The 15,958-nt window shown below is 49.0% G+C and overlaps 2 protein-coding genes across 3 annotated transcripts; both read left to right on the forward strand.

Moving 5' to 3' along the window:
- The first annotated feature begins 4,523 nt into the window (after nucleotides 1–4,523).
- Nucleotides 4,524–11,923, forward strand: LOC109732244 (protein ESMERALDA 1). Of its 2 annotated transcripts, none has more exons than XM_020291443.3 (10): nucleotides 4,524–5,187; nucleotides 5,966–6,035; nucleotides 6,587–6,654; nucleotides 6,779–6,867; nucleotides 7,787–7,984; nucleotides 10,045–10,249; nucleotides 10,357–10,524; nucleotides 10,708–10,875; nucleotides 10,947–11,137; nucleotides 11,247–11,923. In XM_020291443.3, exons 1-10 carry the CDS (start codon nucleotides 4,768–4,770, stop codon nucleotides 11,407–11,409), a joined length of 1,740 nt encoding a protein of 579 aa, XP_020147032.1. In that variant the 5' UTR covers nucleotides 4,524–4,767; the 3' UTR covers nucleotides 11,410–11,923. The 2 variants fall into 2 exon arrangements, with proteins under 2 accessions (XP_020147032.1, XP_040243684.1); XM_040387750.3 differs by having other exon boundaries at nucleotides 4,949–5,187; nucleotides 5,970–6,035.
- A 1,485-nt stretch (nucleotides 11,924–13,408) lies between these two features.
- LOC109732246 (fasciclin-like arabinogalactan protein 4) lies at nucleotides 13,409–15,402 on the forward strand. The gene has a single exon (XM_020291445.4). The coding sequence runs from the start codon at nucleotides 13,798–13,800 to the stop codon at nucleotides 15,091–15,093; it is 1,296 nt and encodes a 431-aa protein (XP_020147034.3). The 5' UTR covers nucleotides 13,409–13,797; the 3' UTR covers nucleotides 15,094–15,402.
- The last annotated feature ends 556 nt before the right edge of the window (nucleotides 15,403–15,958 follow it).

The raw sequence follows: 15,958 nt of genomic DNA on the forward strand, positions 1-15,958 counted from the left end.
TCTGACCTGCTCTACTGTCCAAGTCCTGCCGCAGGTCATATGTATGTCCCCGAGCTGTTTTATCTCTGCCTTTACGGTGAGGTAGTACGGGCTGGTATTCGGCTTGAGTTGCTGCTTTGTCCCGGCCACGTGGTGGTCGGTCAGCCGCATTGCGCGATGATGGTACGGGCTCCAGCGCCTCGTCATCGAACTGAGGTAGCAATTTGCGCTTCGGATAACTTTTGGCTGGGCGCTCGAGGCCGTATTCCTCGGCTGCCAGGACATTAGTCCACCTATCGTTGAGCAGGTCTTGATCAGCTTGAAGCTGCTGCTACTTCTTTTTCAGGCTCCTTGTAGTGGCTATTAGCCGGCGCTTGAAGCGCTCCTGCTCGAGAGGTTCCTCGGGCACGATAAAATCCTCGTTGTCGAGGCTCACCTCATCCTCGGAGAGCGGAAGATAATTACTGTCCTCCGAGTCTTCGTTTATGGCCTGTACATCAGGGCTAACTTGCCCGTCTTCCCGTTCGTCCTGTTCGGAGGTTGGCTCGACAGGGTCTTCATTGTCTTCGGCATCGTCCGGAGTATTGTTTTCTCCTGCGCCGGTATTGCTGTCTTTTCCACGGCATGACTTGGAGCGGCGCTGCTGACGTCGGCGCTTTAAGCTTTCTTGCCCGATTTCTCTCTAGCCACTCAAACTTGTTGATTTGCTAGGAATTGAAGGAGGAGACCTAGATGTACACTTCCACCAAAGGATATTTGATTCCCCCATACTTTCTTGTGTTTATTTTGTTACTCTTGGGTGTTTGAGCACCCTAGACGGTTGAGGTCACCTTGGAGCCACATTCCATTGTGGTGAAGCTCCGTGGTTTCGTTGGGAGCCTCCAATTCGATTGTGGAGAGAGCCCCAACCTTGTTTGTAAAGGTCCGGTCTCCGCCTTCAAGGGCACCAATAGTGGAATCACGGCATCTCGCATTGTGTGAGGGCGTGAGGAGAATATGGTTGCCTTAGAGGCTTCTTGGGGATCATTGTTCCTCCACACCGCTCCAACAGAGACGGACTTCCTCTCAAAGGGAAGGAACTTCGGTAACACACCCTCGTCTCCACCGGCTCCATTTTTGGTTATCTCTTACCTTTCCTTGTGCAAGCTTTCATTGTGATTGTATTCCTTGCTTGCTTGTATGCTTGTTGTTGTTGCATCATATAGGTTGCTCACCTAGTTGCATTTCTAGACAACCTACTTTGATGCAAAGTTTAATTTGGTAAACAAAAGCTAAAAATTGTTAGTTGCCTATTCACCCCCCCTCTAGTCAACTATATCGATCCTTTCAAAGTGGTTGATGGCCATCATGATATCACCTTTGATAGTGTTCCATCAAGCTTTAAAAAAGCCCTGTGAACCCATCCGGTCCCAGTACTTTGTTGCCCGGCATATTAAACACGACAACCTTCACTTCTTCCTCTGAGAAAGGCCCATCAAGGCCCTGAAGATCACAACCAGGAGGAGGAAGGATGTCCCACTTGATGTTTATGCTGCGCGGGGCCCTTTCATAGCAATGTTTGTGAAGTGTTGATGCACAACATTTTCCTTCTACCCATGTTCAGTAACCCAGTTATTGTTGTGCTTCAGGTGTTCGCTAAAGTATTCCCGCCTGCGGTGGTTGACCCCGGAGGTGGAAATATCGAGTGTTGGCATCCCCTTCTTTCAGATTTGTGATTTTGGATTTTGTCGCTTCTAGCCTTTTCCAGCACTGCCAGGCTAATGACCTTCCTCTTAAGTCTTTCCGAAGATCCCACTCATCTGGGGATAGTATCCGCTGTTCTTGGGCCATGTCAAGATGGATAATAACCTCCAGGGCCATATGCAACTGGACTTTGGATTTTACAAATAGGGTCTTGCTCCCCAGTTTCTGACTCGTTCTCTTTAGATTGTGGAAGAGTCTTTGACAACATGAGCAGATTGTTCGTTCCAAGATTTAGTTACTACATTTTGGAAACGGGGCATCTTGATCCAATGGTTCTCGAAGCGGAAGGACTTGGGCTTCTTTGGTCCAGCGTTGTTGGCGAGCAAAAGTGGGTGAGGTCCACATTGGCGAGGTTCTTGTCGTGGGCGCGATAAATTTGGTTGAAATTGCCATTTACAGGCCATTTTGTACCTGGAGGAGGTTTTTGGATGTAAGCTCAAGGAAGAATGCACCTTTGTGGTTGCTGTGGGAAGGACCACAGACCGTAGTCAGCTTGAATATTTTTGGGCCTGTGGAGTTCTTGAGAGCCACGGCCGCGGAAAGGAAGTAGACTCAAATTCAAATATTAGTGACCGAAACAACACTCTTATCGCAGAGAAGCAAGATTCCGGCTTTTGTATCATCACCAGTCCTCTGGGCAAAGGTTTTTAGGCGCTCGCCACCTAAGAAGGCGGCGACGAACAGGTCAATGGCCCTGGAGCTTGGACTCTTGGACGCAAGCCAACTAAGGGCTCATTTGGTTGCCTCGCTTCCCACCGGGATCCCAGCGTTTTTTCCGAGGCCCGAAACCCACGTGGAGACGCTCACCAGGGAAAACGGGCGCGTCATTTGGACGAGCCGTTCGACGGGGTGGGTTGCCCCAACCCCCGCTCTTTCCCCGGGAAGAGGTCCCACTCCTGGACACTCCGGAAAAATTCTCCCGTCTTTTTCGTTGTGCGATCTGAATTCGCTGCTTCCCTCTGAATCCCTCGCTCGTTGCCTTCCGCCTCTCTCGTCTCCCCTCCCCCGTGCCACCAAATGAGCATAGGAGATCTCCCTGGCGGAAGGAAGGGAACCACAAGTGCTCTTGAAATTTCCCTGGTGGGATTTAGTAACCTGGGTGTTCTCCCCTCATCACCAAACAAAGCCTAACAGGAGGATGCGGCAATGGTCTCGTGAACTATCATCAGTCGCACAAATGCTGCGCTTTATTCCGGTATAAAGCTACAAGTGTCCCCGTGGGCTGTAGGATTCACCCTCAAATCATTTATTTATTTTTTGCAAAAATTATTGATCCTTTCTCAGGAAAAAAAGACCAATGATTAGTTACTAATGATTAGTTTTAGCACACTGTTCCCCGTGCACGGCCTAGCCACCGAATCCGTAGGCTTGGCTCGTGGTTAGCACAGGCCACACCGTTGTCTCACACTTATTCACGGCTCCAATCCAACCACCCCCAGGCAGCCGGACCATCGCTATCGAAATCAAAGACCGTAGTGGCAGTGCATAACCCATAGCCCTCGCTGTTCCGCACCTTAACCGCCCGAGTTTAAGCGCCTGAAACGCGCTGCGGGTACGTTCCTTGACTCACCAGTCGCTTTCTCCTCCACCCTTTCCCCTTTTTTCCGTTTGAACCGAACTGTTGCTCGCCCTTTCCTAGCATAGTGGAGAACGCCACCTGGCTGCGCGTGACACTTTGAAAATTCTCCTCTGAGTATAGTTTCTTCTTTTTCTTTTTTTGCGTTTATCTCTCAGTTTAGTTTCAACATCAACGAGTTCAACGTTGACGAGCTCTTTTTTTTTCCTTTTTTTGCGAGGTAACGTTCGCGAGCTCCTGGGTTTAAACAAATTTGCTCCGTTGAAGCGAAGACGTAGAGGCGACAACGAGCTTTGTGTGCGACGCACCGCCGATGAATGCAGGAGGAAGAACGCTTCAGCACTCTAAAGACTTCGATGTACTACGGCATTTGTAAGGGTCTCTGTTATTTTTTGCGTGTCAAAGAGCTTTTGTAATGGTTTGTGCTAAATTATTTTTTTGACGGAAAAAGGGGGCGAAATTGGATTTTCTGCTATGCTACTTAGAACGACTACAACACGGGCGAGGTAGCGACGGGGCAGACGGCAGCGGCTAACAGCACGGGCGAGGCAACAGCGGGTGGCAGCAGCTAACAACACGGCCGAGGCAGCGACATACGGTGTGGGTGGCGGCGGCGCGACATCATTACGATGCGGACGGCGGGGACTTTCCGACGAAGTTTCGAAGAGGCGACGACGTTCTAGACGGTGGCACCTGAAAATTTCACGCGGTTGCAATCCCAAAAGGATGTGGCTATATCTCAGTCGACTAAAACTTAAAGTCTCAGTCAAGCGACAGAACATATAAAAAGAAGAAAAAAAATTAAAGAAAATTTCACACAGGTCTCCACGTAAGATCTCACGAATACAACATCTTTTCTTTTTGCGGGTTATATAGCATCGACTGAGAATTCGTTAAGTCTCAGTCGACTGAGATTTAGCAATCCTGATCCTAAAAAGATACGGGAAGGCCATCTTGAGAAAGAAAGGACCTGTTTTACGGGATTCTGAAGTCAATTTACAAGAACAGTTGAAGAGGTATTTTTCCGCAACTTCGGCGGTTATTTTAGAGACGTTGGAGTTGCTCTACTACTGCAGATTCGTAAGCTCATCGCGGCTAGGCTTTGCGCCGTCGGATGCGCCTGGAGATCGCCGCGCCCCGTCCCTTTCCTCCCCTTAGGCCCTTTTCGGTTCCGTTTGAGGTTTGACTCTCGCAAAAAGAAGCACGGGCGGTTTCTAAAAGCCCAGACCGGACTCCAGCTCGGCTCGCGCAGTGCAGTGGCCCGCCGCGTGCGACCGAGGCCGCCCAACGTGCCGCGCACCAGCGCCTCCTCCCTCCCCGCACGGCACCCTGACGCGCACCGCCGCGCCGCGCCTCCCCTCCCCCCGGTCGCGCGGCCGCCCTCCCGTCTCCATTGCGCGATCGCGCGGCGGGGGGCCAGCCAGCCCTAAACCTAGCCCCGGAGTGGCCAGCGGCTTTGCGGCGGCCCGATGCAGGGCCAGCAGGTGTACAGCCGCCTCGGGAGCTTCGGCGGGGCGGCGGGCACGCCGTCCCCGCCCCCGCCCCCGTCCCCCGTGCGCGGCGCGGGGAGGCGGACGCCGGGGAAGGCGGGCGCGGCGAGGGGGTCCCAGGAGGCGGCGGCGGCGGCGGCGTCGGCGGGGGCCGCCGGGTGGGGCGCCGCGGCCAGGCGGGCGGCGCGGGCGCTGCTCGCCGCGCTGCTGCGGAGGCAGGCCGTCTTCCTCTTCGCGCCGCTGCTCTACGTCGCCGCCATGCTGCTCTACATGGGCTCGCTCCCGCTCGACGTCGTGCCGCGGATCATCACGCGCTCCGCGCCCGGCTCCGTCTACCGCAGCCCCCAGCTGTACGCGCGCCTCCGCCCCGACATGGACGCCGACAACTCCACCGACGCGGTTAGTCAGCGCCTCCTCTCCTCTGTGCCCCCTTCCTCGCAGCATTTCGATCTTCGGCTGCAATGTGGGCGCAGATGCTTTGGCCGTTTTAAGTGACTGTAACAACTGTGCCGCTGTTACCGAGTGGGTTGGCTTGGTTGACTTGGCGTCTCAAAGTTATTTACTGATCTAGCAGATGTAGTTAGTGTACCACGCGCCATTAGCAAGTGGTTGTTGGTAGTATCTATTTAGATTAGTTTAGTCCAAGTTGATTAGTTCGGATTCAGCTGTGGTCTCCTTCAAATAGCCTGAAATGGCAGTGGAGTGGTTGTTGACCTGTCGGATTTTCCTTGGCTAGTTCCTACTTCATGTGATTGTTGTAGCCCGTGGATGACCCAAACTACTAAAGGGTCCTCATCATCAGAAGCTTGATTCGGTTTGTCAAGCGTCTTATATGATCTAGTCAGTCCTGCTTGACCTCTTGAGTTGGATAGTGCACCTTGGTTTGCTAGCTGCAGGCTCAAGGTATGTTGCTGATCTGTTCGTTCAGCAATGTAACCTCTGAATGCCCGCAAGATGTTTGACAGGAGGACGAATTCTCGTGCTTCTGAATTTAATACACCTGCCTGACTGAATAGAAGAAGAGTGTGCGACATCTGACTGTGGTTTATTCCACTCTACGTGTTCTGTGATATTTCTGTTGCTTCATCCACATAATTGTCTTGTTCACCTTTGTACAATCTATGTATATTTATTTTGCATACACGCTTCGTTTTCTCACCTTGTCATGTTTTTGTAGTTAGCAACTGTATGGAGGCAAACTTACAAAGGTGGTGTCTGGCGACCTTGCATACACAATCTGACAAACAGTACGGCATCTATACCTGCCTTTTGTTTTTTATTCCTGATAATATGTTTTTCTTTATTTGGGTGTAATCCCATTGAGATATGTTTTTTTTCCACATGTCGATAAACCCCCAAACGCATTCAGATTTATGGTAGAGAAGACCTTCTTTCTTGTATTCTATCATGAGGAACTTAACTGTGATGTCTTACGGATTTGTTGGTCAGGAGTTACAGTGTTACCACCGTTTCCTCTTCTTGTTTTTCAAATGCGAATATCATGTCAGATCTTGTTTCTCTCCATTATCTAGGCACAGCTCCTTTGTGGTGAGTTCCCTGCGAAAACTTACTAGCACTGCATGAAAACATTCTGAGACCAATCATGCTTTACATGGATGGGTTGTTAAAGTCTCATGAAGATTAGTTGTTCATCAACCTGATACACTTTTCTGACCAAGTTTAACAAAATTGGAACACTCAGGCGTGTTAGTTTTAGAGAATTCACATGGATGCCTTCTTAAGTTTGCAACACACAGCACCACCAAATTGTGCCTAATAGTTTTTCTAACTCGTGTAGGTTTGCCTGAATCAAATGGCTACATATATGTGGAGGCAAATGGTGGTTTGAATCAACAAAGGACATCGGTAGTTGACTTTTCTCAACGGTTCTTCATATGTGACAGTTTATGTTTGTTCACGTCATACTTGTTTTCTGGTAACTTAAGTTACTCACTTGGGCTTCTCTTTCTTCTGTTTTTCTTGTTTCCAGATATGCAATGCGGTTGCTATTGCTGGTTTTCTAAATGCTACTCTTATTATTCCGAATTTCCATTTCCACAGCATTTGGAAGGATCCAAGGTCTCCTCATTTCTCTCACTCCATTCTCAAATACATTTTTGACTAGCTGTCTACTTGACAGTAAGTCTGAAATATATGTATTATTGCTCGATAACGGTGTGTTTGGTTTGTGCCCAAACCAATTGGCCTTTGTTTGGATGTTTGCCTTTTTTTTGGTATGCACATGTCCCTTTGTCTGTTTCCTATACCATTTTTGTCAGTCATATGTACCTCTCCCAAACACCATGTTACTCAGTTTTTTCTTTCAAACCTTGAGGTTTCTAGAACAGTTAAAAGTTGCTCTTCAGTCTCGTATGCTTGATCACTACTCCCTCCGTCCCAAAATAAGTGTCGCTGATTTAGTATAACTTTGTACTGAAGTTGTACTAAATCAGCGACACTTATTTTGGGACGGAGGGAGTACCTTATAAGGCTTAACTTCACATTAGAATGTCATGTCAATTAAGACTGTCAAAGTTGGAACCAGGATACACTCCCCCACCCAATCCCCCCCCCCCCCCCCCCCCCAATTCTCCTTCTGTATGTTCGTCTAAAACAAACAAATTTATCATATATAAAGTGGCTTGTACACTCTCTTGCTAGTTGTAGTTGACTACACAGGGTATCACTCCGAAAAGGGCCAAAACTGATATGGGTTGTTATCCTTATTTGCATGTTGCATCGATAATTTGAAATCATTATAGGAATGGTGGTTATTTTTACTGTAAAGGTTATAAAGAGTGAGATTAATTAAATATTTAAGAGATGAACTAGCACACAGTACTGGACTTTGGGCTGCATTGGGTGCTGGACAACTTATATATTCGTTCTTGTTGGATAGATGCCTGTGCCTTTTGTTCAGGCTCCTTAAAGTTAAATTTTATACAACTGTAGTTTTAGTAGAACAAATATGCTTGCTGATGTCTTCTTTTGGGTACAGCAAATTCCGCGATATTTATGATGAAGAACACTTTGTAAAACGTCTACAGAATGATGTTCGAGTAGTTAACAAAGCGCCTGATTTTATAATGGAGCGTTTTGGTCACAATCTAAGCAATGTATTCAATTTCAAGATAAAGGCTTGGTCTTCTAGTACATACTACAAAGATGTTGTTCTTCCGAAGTTAGTTGAAGAAAGGTGAGTTAAAAAATCCAAATCACTTGTCACTTCGGAATTAAAGTTGCTTGCGTGAATTTATTTTGGCTGTATCCTGGTTTGTTATGCATATGTTTTGCCGTGTTATCTTAACTAGATGATAGATGCCCCGCGCTTTGCTGCGGGAATCGGTTGCAATATATTTCAATGAGATATGATTGTGTGGAATATAAATATTTAGATTAATAAGACATGAACCAACATAAAAGATACATTCGACTTACTATATTTGATTATGTATAATTGTAATATATTTATTGAATATAAGTTGAATAATAGAGTGAAAAGTATATTCCCATGCATGGTTGCTTGTGGTGGTGGGTATTTTTCCATGCATGGTTGCATGTTGAGGTGGGCCTTATTCCATCCATAACTGTATGGTGATGTGGCATGCTTGCATGTTGAGATAAATAAATTAGTGGGGATCATACGTATACACTCCCTCCGTCCGGAATTAGTTGATGCTCAAACGGATGTATCTAGCACTGAAATCTAGATACATCCATTTGAGCGTCAACTAATTCCAGCCTGAGGATGTCGGATTTTTCGTTATTCACTTCCCTTGCATGCGATGTAACTATGTAAGTTATATGCTTCTGCAAAAACTTCTAGCCTTAGTTATGGACCTATACAGGGGTGCAAATGGGTACCGTAAAAGTTACCCTAGGGTACCTTCTGACCCCTTTTAGTTCAACCAAATGAACTAAGTTTTCAAAATCACATCACTTTCAGAAATTTTGTTCATTTGGTTGAATTAAGTAGGGTCAGAGGGTACCATAAGAACAATCAATTTGCATCCCTAGACCTATATGCAGTTAGTTAACGTAGGACATTCTGATATTAGCAATTATTGATGAAATATAGTTGGGGCATCTCTTCACCAGTATCGTGCTCAGTTTTGTTAGTGAAATACCTTCTTACACTGGAAACTGGCTTGTAACAACTTGTTGTGGTGACTCAGTTCCTAACTTTCAAAGGTGCCATAACCAGTGGGACTGCCTAGTTTGAACGATTGTTCTGAAGATTGTTAAATTGTTGACTCTTCTCTTTACAGTTAGATTCACATGAAAATTAGTTTAATGTATGAAAAAAGGGATGTTTCTCCAGATTTAAGGAAAATGAAAACAGAAGACCTAGTTTACAGTTTAAACAAGTCAATTTTCTTGTATCCGGATACTGCTGTTTTGTCGGGAATGAACCTGACATCACCCAGTTCTTTTGGAAATGATCTTCATTATTTGTGTTGAAGGGATGAACTGGCAAGGGTTCAAAGGTGGGGAATGGGCAACCCACCCTCGTCTAGCCACTGCAAGGCCTAATACCTGGGTAGTAGATTCACTTAGTTTAACGTTGCCACTTTGGATTTCTCATAGTTGCTCAAAAGGTCACACGCCAATCCTTGATATATAGGACTACTGACTTGATCCACAAGACTGGATCTCTTGTGTCTAATTTGCAAATAAAGCTTATCTCTAGCTTCAAATTCCTACCTGAAATTATCTCTTTACTAACTAGATAATCTGATATCTTCATTTGGTTCTTTTCTAATCTAATTCCTAAATTGCCCATGTATTGTGCCCATCACATTTTGTGAAATGGAAACATATCCTATAATCACCCAGTGTGCTGCATTCACACAGTCGGTCATGATTTCCCCCCCAAAAGAATCTAGATGTACTTCTGAATGTACACTACCCATGTCTAATATTTCAAGGTGAAATTCATTCTGCTAAATGGGAAAAGACAATTCAGAAGGAAAAAGGGAAAGACAAATGTTGCTATTCATGCTAAACTTCTCTTTTCTGTTTCTTCAAACACATTTTCATTTTGAATCTGCAATTTTAGAGGGGACTTGAATACTTTATAGACTACTACTATTTATCAGAAATTAAATGTTGATTTGGTCCCCAGAATCAAAGTTTGATTGCATCGTAGCACCTCAGGAAGTGATTACACTTGATATCTCAAATTAAAATATGATAATGTGCTTCTTTTATTATTTTGCGACTGTTCCTGAAGTTATACTATGTTCTGGACTACAGATTCATCCGAATTTCTCCTTTTGCAAACCGACTCTCATTCGATGCCCCACCTGTTGTTCAACGGTTGAGATGCTTGGTGAATTTTGAAGCTTTAAAATTTTCAAACCCAATTGCTACTCTATCGGAGACTTTAATTTCTCGAATGAGAGAAAGAAGTGCTGAAAGCAATGGGAAATATATCGCAGTGCATCTTCGTTTTGAGGAGGTTTGATTTCCTTTGTGAAGATTATTTAATATTATTTGGAACTTGGGATTCACTATTTTCTGGTGTTAGGAAAATTTGGAGGCATCTACTAATTTGTTGTCTTGCAGGATATGGTTGCCTTCTCATGTTGTGTATATGATGGTGGTGACGAGGAGAAGAAGGAAATGGATGTGGCCAGAGAAATAGGTTGGCGAGGGAAGTTTACAAGGAGAGGGAAGGTAATAAGGCCAGGAATTATAAGAATGAACGGGAAATGTCCACTTACACCTTTGGAGGTATGTCTGCATCTAATATGAACACAGATGCTCACCGCTGTTAGCATGTTAGTGAAACTCTTGACTCCTTTATTTCCTCAGCACATTTTTGGTACCATGCTCTGCCCAGTTTCTTTCGTCTAGTAAGACTATTTTCCGTTCAGGGTCTTGATGATCTACATGTTTATGCTACATGACCTTTAGGTTGGATTAATGCTTCGTGGGATGGGTTTCAACAATAAGACGGCAATTTATTTGGCCTCTGGAAAGATTTACAAATCAGAGAAAACCATGGCTCCTCTTCTTGAAATGTTTCCTCTTCTACAGACAAAAGAAACACTAGCATCAGATGAGGAACTTGCTCCATTTAAGGTATTGTCAGGTTAGCTGCACGCTTTGGAATTTCATATGGGTATTGTTCTAAAACGACACATTGTTGACAGAATTTCTCCTCAAGGATGGCTGCACTAGATTATAGTGTTTGCACCTATAGTGAAGTTTTCGTGACCACACAAGGTGGAAATTTCCCTCATTTTCTTATGGGACACAGAAGATACTTGTATGGTGGACATTCAAAGACAATTAAGCCAGACAAAAGAAGGCTGGCCATACTCTTTGATAATCCACGTATCGGGTAATACACTGGACCACCCTTAGTTTATTTTTGTTTCAGAGCCTAAGCATTTACGACTCGTATTCTTCCTCTCTGTAGTCTTTAGTCATGCCTTCTCGTTTTTATGCAGATGGAAGTCATTGAAACGTCACTTACTCAACATGAGAGCACACAGTGATGCCAAAGGGGTCGAGATGAAAAGACCAAATGAATCGATATACACATTTCCATGTCCTGACTGCATGTGCCGCTTGAACAAAACAACGCATTCGAAACCCATACACACTAGATAGTATCAGCAGCTCAGTGAACTAACGTATTTCTCTGGCACACGGTATGATTTGTTCATTCTCCGTGTACTGTGCGGTGGCGATTCAACTTCACCTGCGCATACCTGACAGGGTGTTGTACATCGATATATGTATAGCTTGTGCCAACAGCAACAGGGATGCCTCAGATTCCCTAGTCTTGCAGCTAACCATAGAGCGATTAGATCTAACACATACCAGTAGATCCATCTGACACCTATAGAGCTCCTCCTATGAAGTTCCAGACAGATTAGTGTTGTAGTGTCCCCCTTGTACATGGCTCATTAGAATTTTGTTGTCGTACACAAATTTTGATGGAAGGTAAACATTGTAAATTTGTTATTCAACTCTTTCCCCTCTTGCTCTAGAAATGAGCATTGTTTCTGTCTTGTTTACCGGGGTCTTATTCCCCTCTGTTGTAAGTTGTAACTTTGTCTGGCACTTAACCAGTACTATCTCTGTATGGAGCAAACGTTGGAGATTGCATGGTGCTACTTGATTCTTGCTTTGTCACCGTACAGCCAAAATATCTTCTTGCAGCATATAGTACTTGCCTGCCTGCTTACTGCATCCAACCATCAACTGGTGCATGATCAGTTGAGTAGGTAAACCCTTGTTTTTCTAAAACAGATCAGTTCACAGCAATATATCTTGTTTGTCTATGCTGAGTAGGAGTACTCCATTGTGCTGTAGGGCCGAACATTCAAGTCCGGCAGCAGTGTCAGCAGCAAAGCTTTGATCTCTGAATGTGCCTCACATGCACAGGGAGGGCCGTTGATAGGGATTGGGAATCTGGGGAACGACAAGGCCCTGGCAAAGGGAGAGCAGTCGAACAGCCTTCTCTTGAAACCGGGCTGGTATAGTCATTCGGAGCACCACTTTTCCTCCTAGTTCCTTTCTATTATTGGGAATAAGGCGCGTCGCTGATGGCTTTGGGTACGCTCCAGCCTAGTTCCGAAGAGGCAAGAGAACAGTGGGGGGCGTCACAAATACGACGGACTTTTGTGAATGGCGCAGGCGATTAGGCGCGGCTCATCATGGCGGAAAGGTATGGCAATGGCAATGGCTGGTCCACTCTTTCGTACTGGCACTTCTCTCACATGCCCCGTTTCATCCCTCCCAAGATCTCTCTCCATCTCGGCAGACAAACTGTAGCTAGTCTTGAAAGAACAAAAGCCTTTAGCCGAAACAGTTTTCCAAAGGAATATATAAGGGCCCGTTTTGTTGGAAGAAATTCCAAAGGGAAAACGTATCGTCGCCGGAATTTGCATGCTCGGTAGAAGCATTGGCGAGGGCGTAGGAATTAAAACCATCAGCTCTAATTTTGTTTTTCTTCTCATCCTTCGCGCAGGATTATCGAGGCAAGCCCATCAGATGATCCAAATCATCACACTATACATTCTTGTTTTTCTTTTCTAAACACGCATTATCTGCCGTTCTTGCGTTTCTGCGTTGGTGCATTCCAAACACAAACAGCCCCCCTGGATGAGATAAGAGATAGTAATAGTGAGTCAGTACTTACTACATAGAGGATTTGAATGGCTGCTCTGGTGGTCCCCCGGGAGCTCTGGAGAACCGATGGGAAACATTCTTCCCATCACGCTTGATCGGTTCCAATACAACTCTACACGATCTGATCAAGTTCATAGTATATCACCCCTCGCTTGCGTGCTTTTGCGGCCACTTTGGAGCAAAATCAATTCGCGGTAAAGCTTAGCCTCCCTCAATCATTCTACGGCAAAGCTACTCCATCAAAATCATTTTACGGCAAAGCTACTCCTCTCATACTTAACTGTTTTTATCCACGCAGAGTACTGGCATCGTTCCATGTTATCTCATCAGCACCCGGACCCGCAAAAGATTCTATCCACGCTGCACTTGTCTTTATAAACTTACCATTACCGCACAGAGCCACAACAGTGAGCAATTAAACCCGGGCCGGGCCGGGCCAGCATGACAGTGGGGCCCGCGCCGCGCCCGGGCCCGCCATCATTACGGGCCTTTTCCCGAATAGTGCCGTGTGCATGGGAGCTTGGTCACTGGCAGTGTAGTAGTCTCCTCGCTGGAGCCTCTGCTACACTCCAACTCCAGAGTCCAGACCCACCCACCCGCCATTAATTTCCACAAAACGCGAATCTCAACGCGCAGAACAAAGGCTTTGCACTTCCCCCGCACTGAACCCAACCAGACCCAACCCCGCAGATGTTTAATCGACCGCGATTTTTGTGCTGAGAAAAAAATAGCGCCGAGGAAATATTGGGGCTCGGCTCGGCTCACCACCCCCCACCCCCACCGCATCTCAGGCTCACCTCACTCCTCGGGCCAGTGGTCAGTGGAGCTGCTGCTCTGCTCTGCTCCCGGCGGCGCGGCGAGATGCGGGGGCAGGGGCAGATCTCCCGCCGGCTGGTCGTCCTTGTAGTGGTGGCCGGGCTGCTGCTGGCGCCGGCCGCTGCCGTGGACGTCCAGGCGGTGCTCGCGCCGTTCCCCGACCTCGCCGGCTTCGCGCGCCTGCTCGCGTCCAGCCCCGTGGCCCGGGAGCTGGCCGGGCGGTCCTCACTGACGCTGCTCGCCGTGCCCAACGCCGACCTCCCGCAGTCGCCCTCGGCGTTCGCGGCCGCCGCGGGCGCCGACCTCGCCGACGTGCTCCGCTACCACGTCCTCCTCGAGTACCTCTCCCCCGCCGACCTCCGCCGCCTCCCGGCCACCGGGAAGCTGGTCACCACGCTGTTCCAGACCACCGGCCGCGCCTCCGCCGACCTCGGCGCCGTCAACGTCACGGCCGCCGGGCCCAGCCTGGGCGTCGTTCGCTCGCCGGCGCCCTTCCCCGGGTCCAACGCCACCGTGCTCGGCTCCGTCACCTCCGTGCCGTACAACCTGAGCGTGCTGGCCGTGGACGGGCTCATCGTGCCCTCCGGCTTCGACCTGGCGGCGTCCGAGTCCCGGCCCCCCGCCGCCGTCAACATCACCCGCGTCCTCGCCGACGCGCGCGGGTTCAACGTGGCGGCGTCCATGCTGGAGGCGTCCGGCGTGGCGGAGGAGTTCGAGGGCGACGAGCGCGGCGCGGGCATCACGGTGTTCGTCCCCACCGACGACGCCTTCGCCAGCCTCCCCGCCGGCGACCGGCTCCAGTCCCTCCCCGCCGACCGCAAGGCGGTGGTGCTCCGCTTCCACGTCCTCCACTCCTACTACCCGCTGGGGTCGCTGGAGTCGATCGTGAACCCGCTGCAGCCGACCCTGGCCACCGAGTACGCCAGCCAGGCCGGCCGCTTCACCCTCAACATCACCCGCTCCAACGGCTCCGTGGCCATCGACACCGGCGTCGTGCAGGCCACCATCACGCGCACCGTCTTCGACCAGAACCCCGTGGCCGTCTTCGCCGTCTCCAAGGTGCTCCTCCCCAAGGAGATGTTCACCAGGGCCGACTCGGCCGCCGTCGTCGCGGCGGCCCTGCCGCCCCCGCCGGCCGCCTCGAACTCGATGCCGCCGGAGCCGCCCGAGAGCGCGCGGAGGCCGCCGACGAAGCTGTCCTCGCCGCCCGCGCTGCGCGGCGGGGCCAGGAACGACACTGCGGTTTCGCCGCCGTCGTCGTCGACGGCAAAGGCAACAGCAATTGGGCGGTGGTGTATAGAATTGTTGTATGTACTACCAGTACTGCTGCCTCTGGTATGAGATCCGGTGGTGAGCTAGTCGTCCATTGCCGTCTCCTTGCTGAGCTCAATTCTTTTTTGCCTTGCTTTTGTTACAATTGTTTCTTCTTTGTTGCTCCTACTAGTATATTACTAGGAGTAAACCTGTACACAATGGGTTTGAAAAGGTGGGGAGAAGGTAGATGACTCGAGGTGAAGAAGATTGAGCTGCAAAGCAAAGCAGCGTTCTTTTCACTGCCTGCATCATGCTGAAAAAGGAGAAATGATCGCACCATCCTGTAAAGAATCACACGCGACCGGCCGACGACAATGTTAAATGTTGGTTCTACCATTGCTGTTTCTTCGTGGACGCAAGCTGCTTCCATGGCCATTTTGCTGAATCCGGCGACGGAAGTGGGGAAGTGGAGCGGAGGTGGAGGGAGGTTGCGGGGTGCGCGCACCGGTGGCGGTGAGGGGAGAGGCGAGGGGCCGGGTGGTAGGTGGGGTGGCAGTGAGCTGGCGGGGCGTGGGGGTGGCTCGGGCCGTCGTCACAGGCGTCAGCGCGCGCGCCCCCGCTAGATTCGATCGCCTTTTCGGCTTTGCCTCCGTCGCACCGCCACTTGCGTGTCCGCTTCTTGTCGCCTCCCGCCGCGTCACCCCGTGCCAGCGCGTGACACGACTTGCTTGTGGCCTCGGCCGTCGACTGCCCGGTAGCAGTTCAGAGCGGAACGTGTGCCCTGCCCAACTTCTCACCCGGCCGGCCTTATCCTCATTTCGGGGACAGCTCGCGTCGCACATTCACATGCGCATCGGCGCGGCGGGACCTCCTCGAGCCTGACGCATGAATGAGCTCGAGCCCACCTCTGCGTGGACTCCAGCGATCGACCTCACTCGATCTCCCTGCACAT

Source organism: Aegilops tauschii, chromosome 1 (assembly GCF_002575655.3).
Source record: "Aegilops tauschii subsp. strangulata cultivar AL8/78 chromosome 1, Aet v6.0, whole genome shotgun sequence".
Classification (NCBI taxonomy): Eukaryota; Viridiplantae; Streptophyta; class Magnoliopsida; order Poales; family Poaceae; genus Aegilops; species Aegilops tauschii.

Coding starts and splice junctions, on each gene's coding strand:
- LOC109732244 (XM_020291443.3), top strand. CDS start 4,768: ATGCAGGGCCAGCAGGTGTACAGCCGCCTCGGGAGCTTCGGCGGGGCG. Junction 6,868..7,786: donor AGCATTTGGAAGGATCCAAG/GTCTCCTCATTT, acceptor TTTTGGGTACAG/CAAATTCCGCGATATTTATG. Junction 10,250..10,356: donor TGCATCTTCGTTTTGAGGAG/GTTTGATTTCCT, acceptor GTTGTCTTGCAG/GATATGGTTGCCTTCTCATG.
- LOC109732246 (XM_020291445.4), top strand. CDS start 13,798: ATGCGGGGGCAGGGGCAGATCTCCCGCCGGCTGGTCGTCCTTGTAGTG.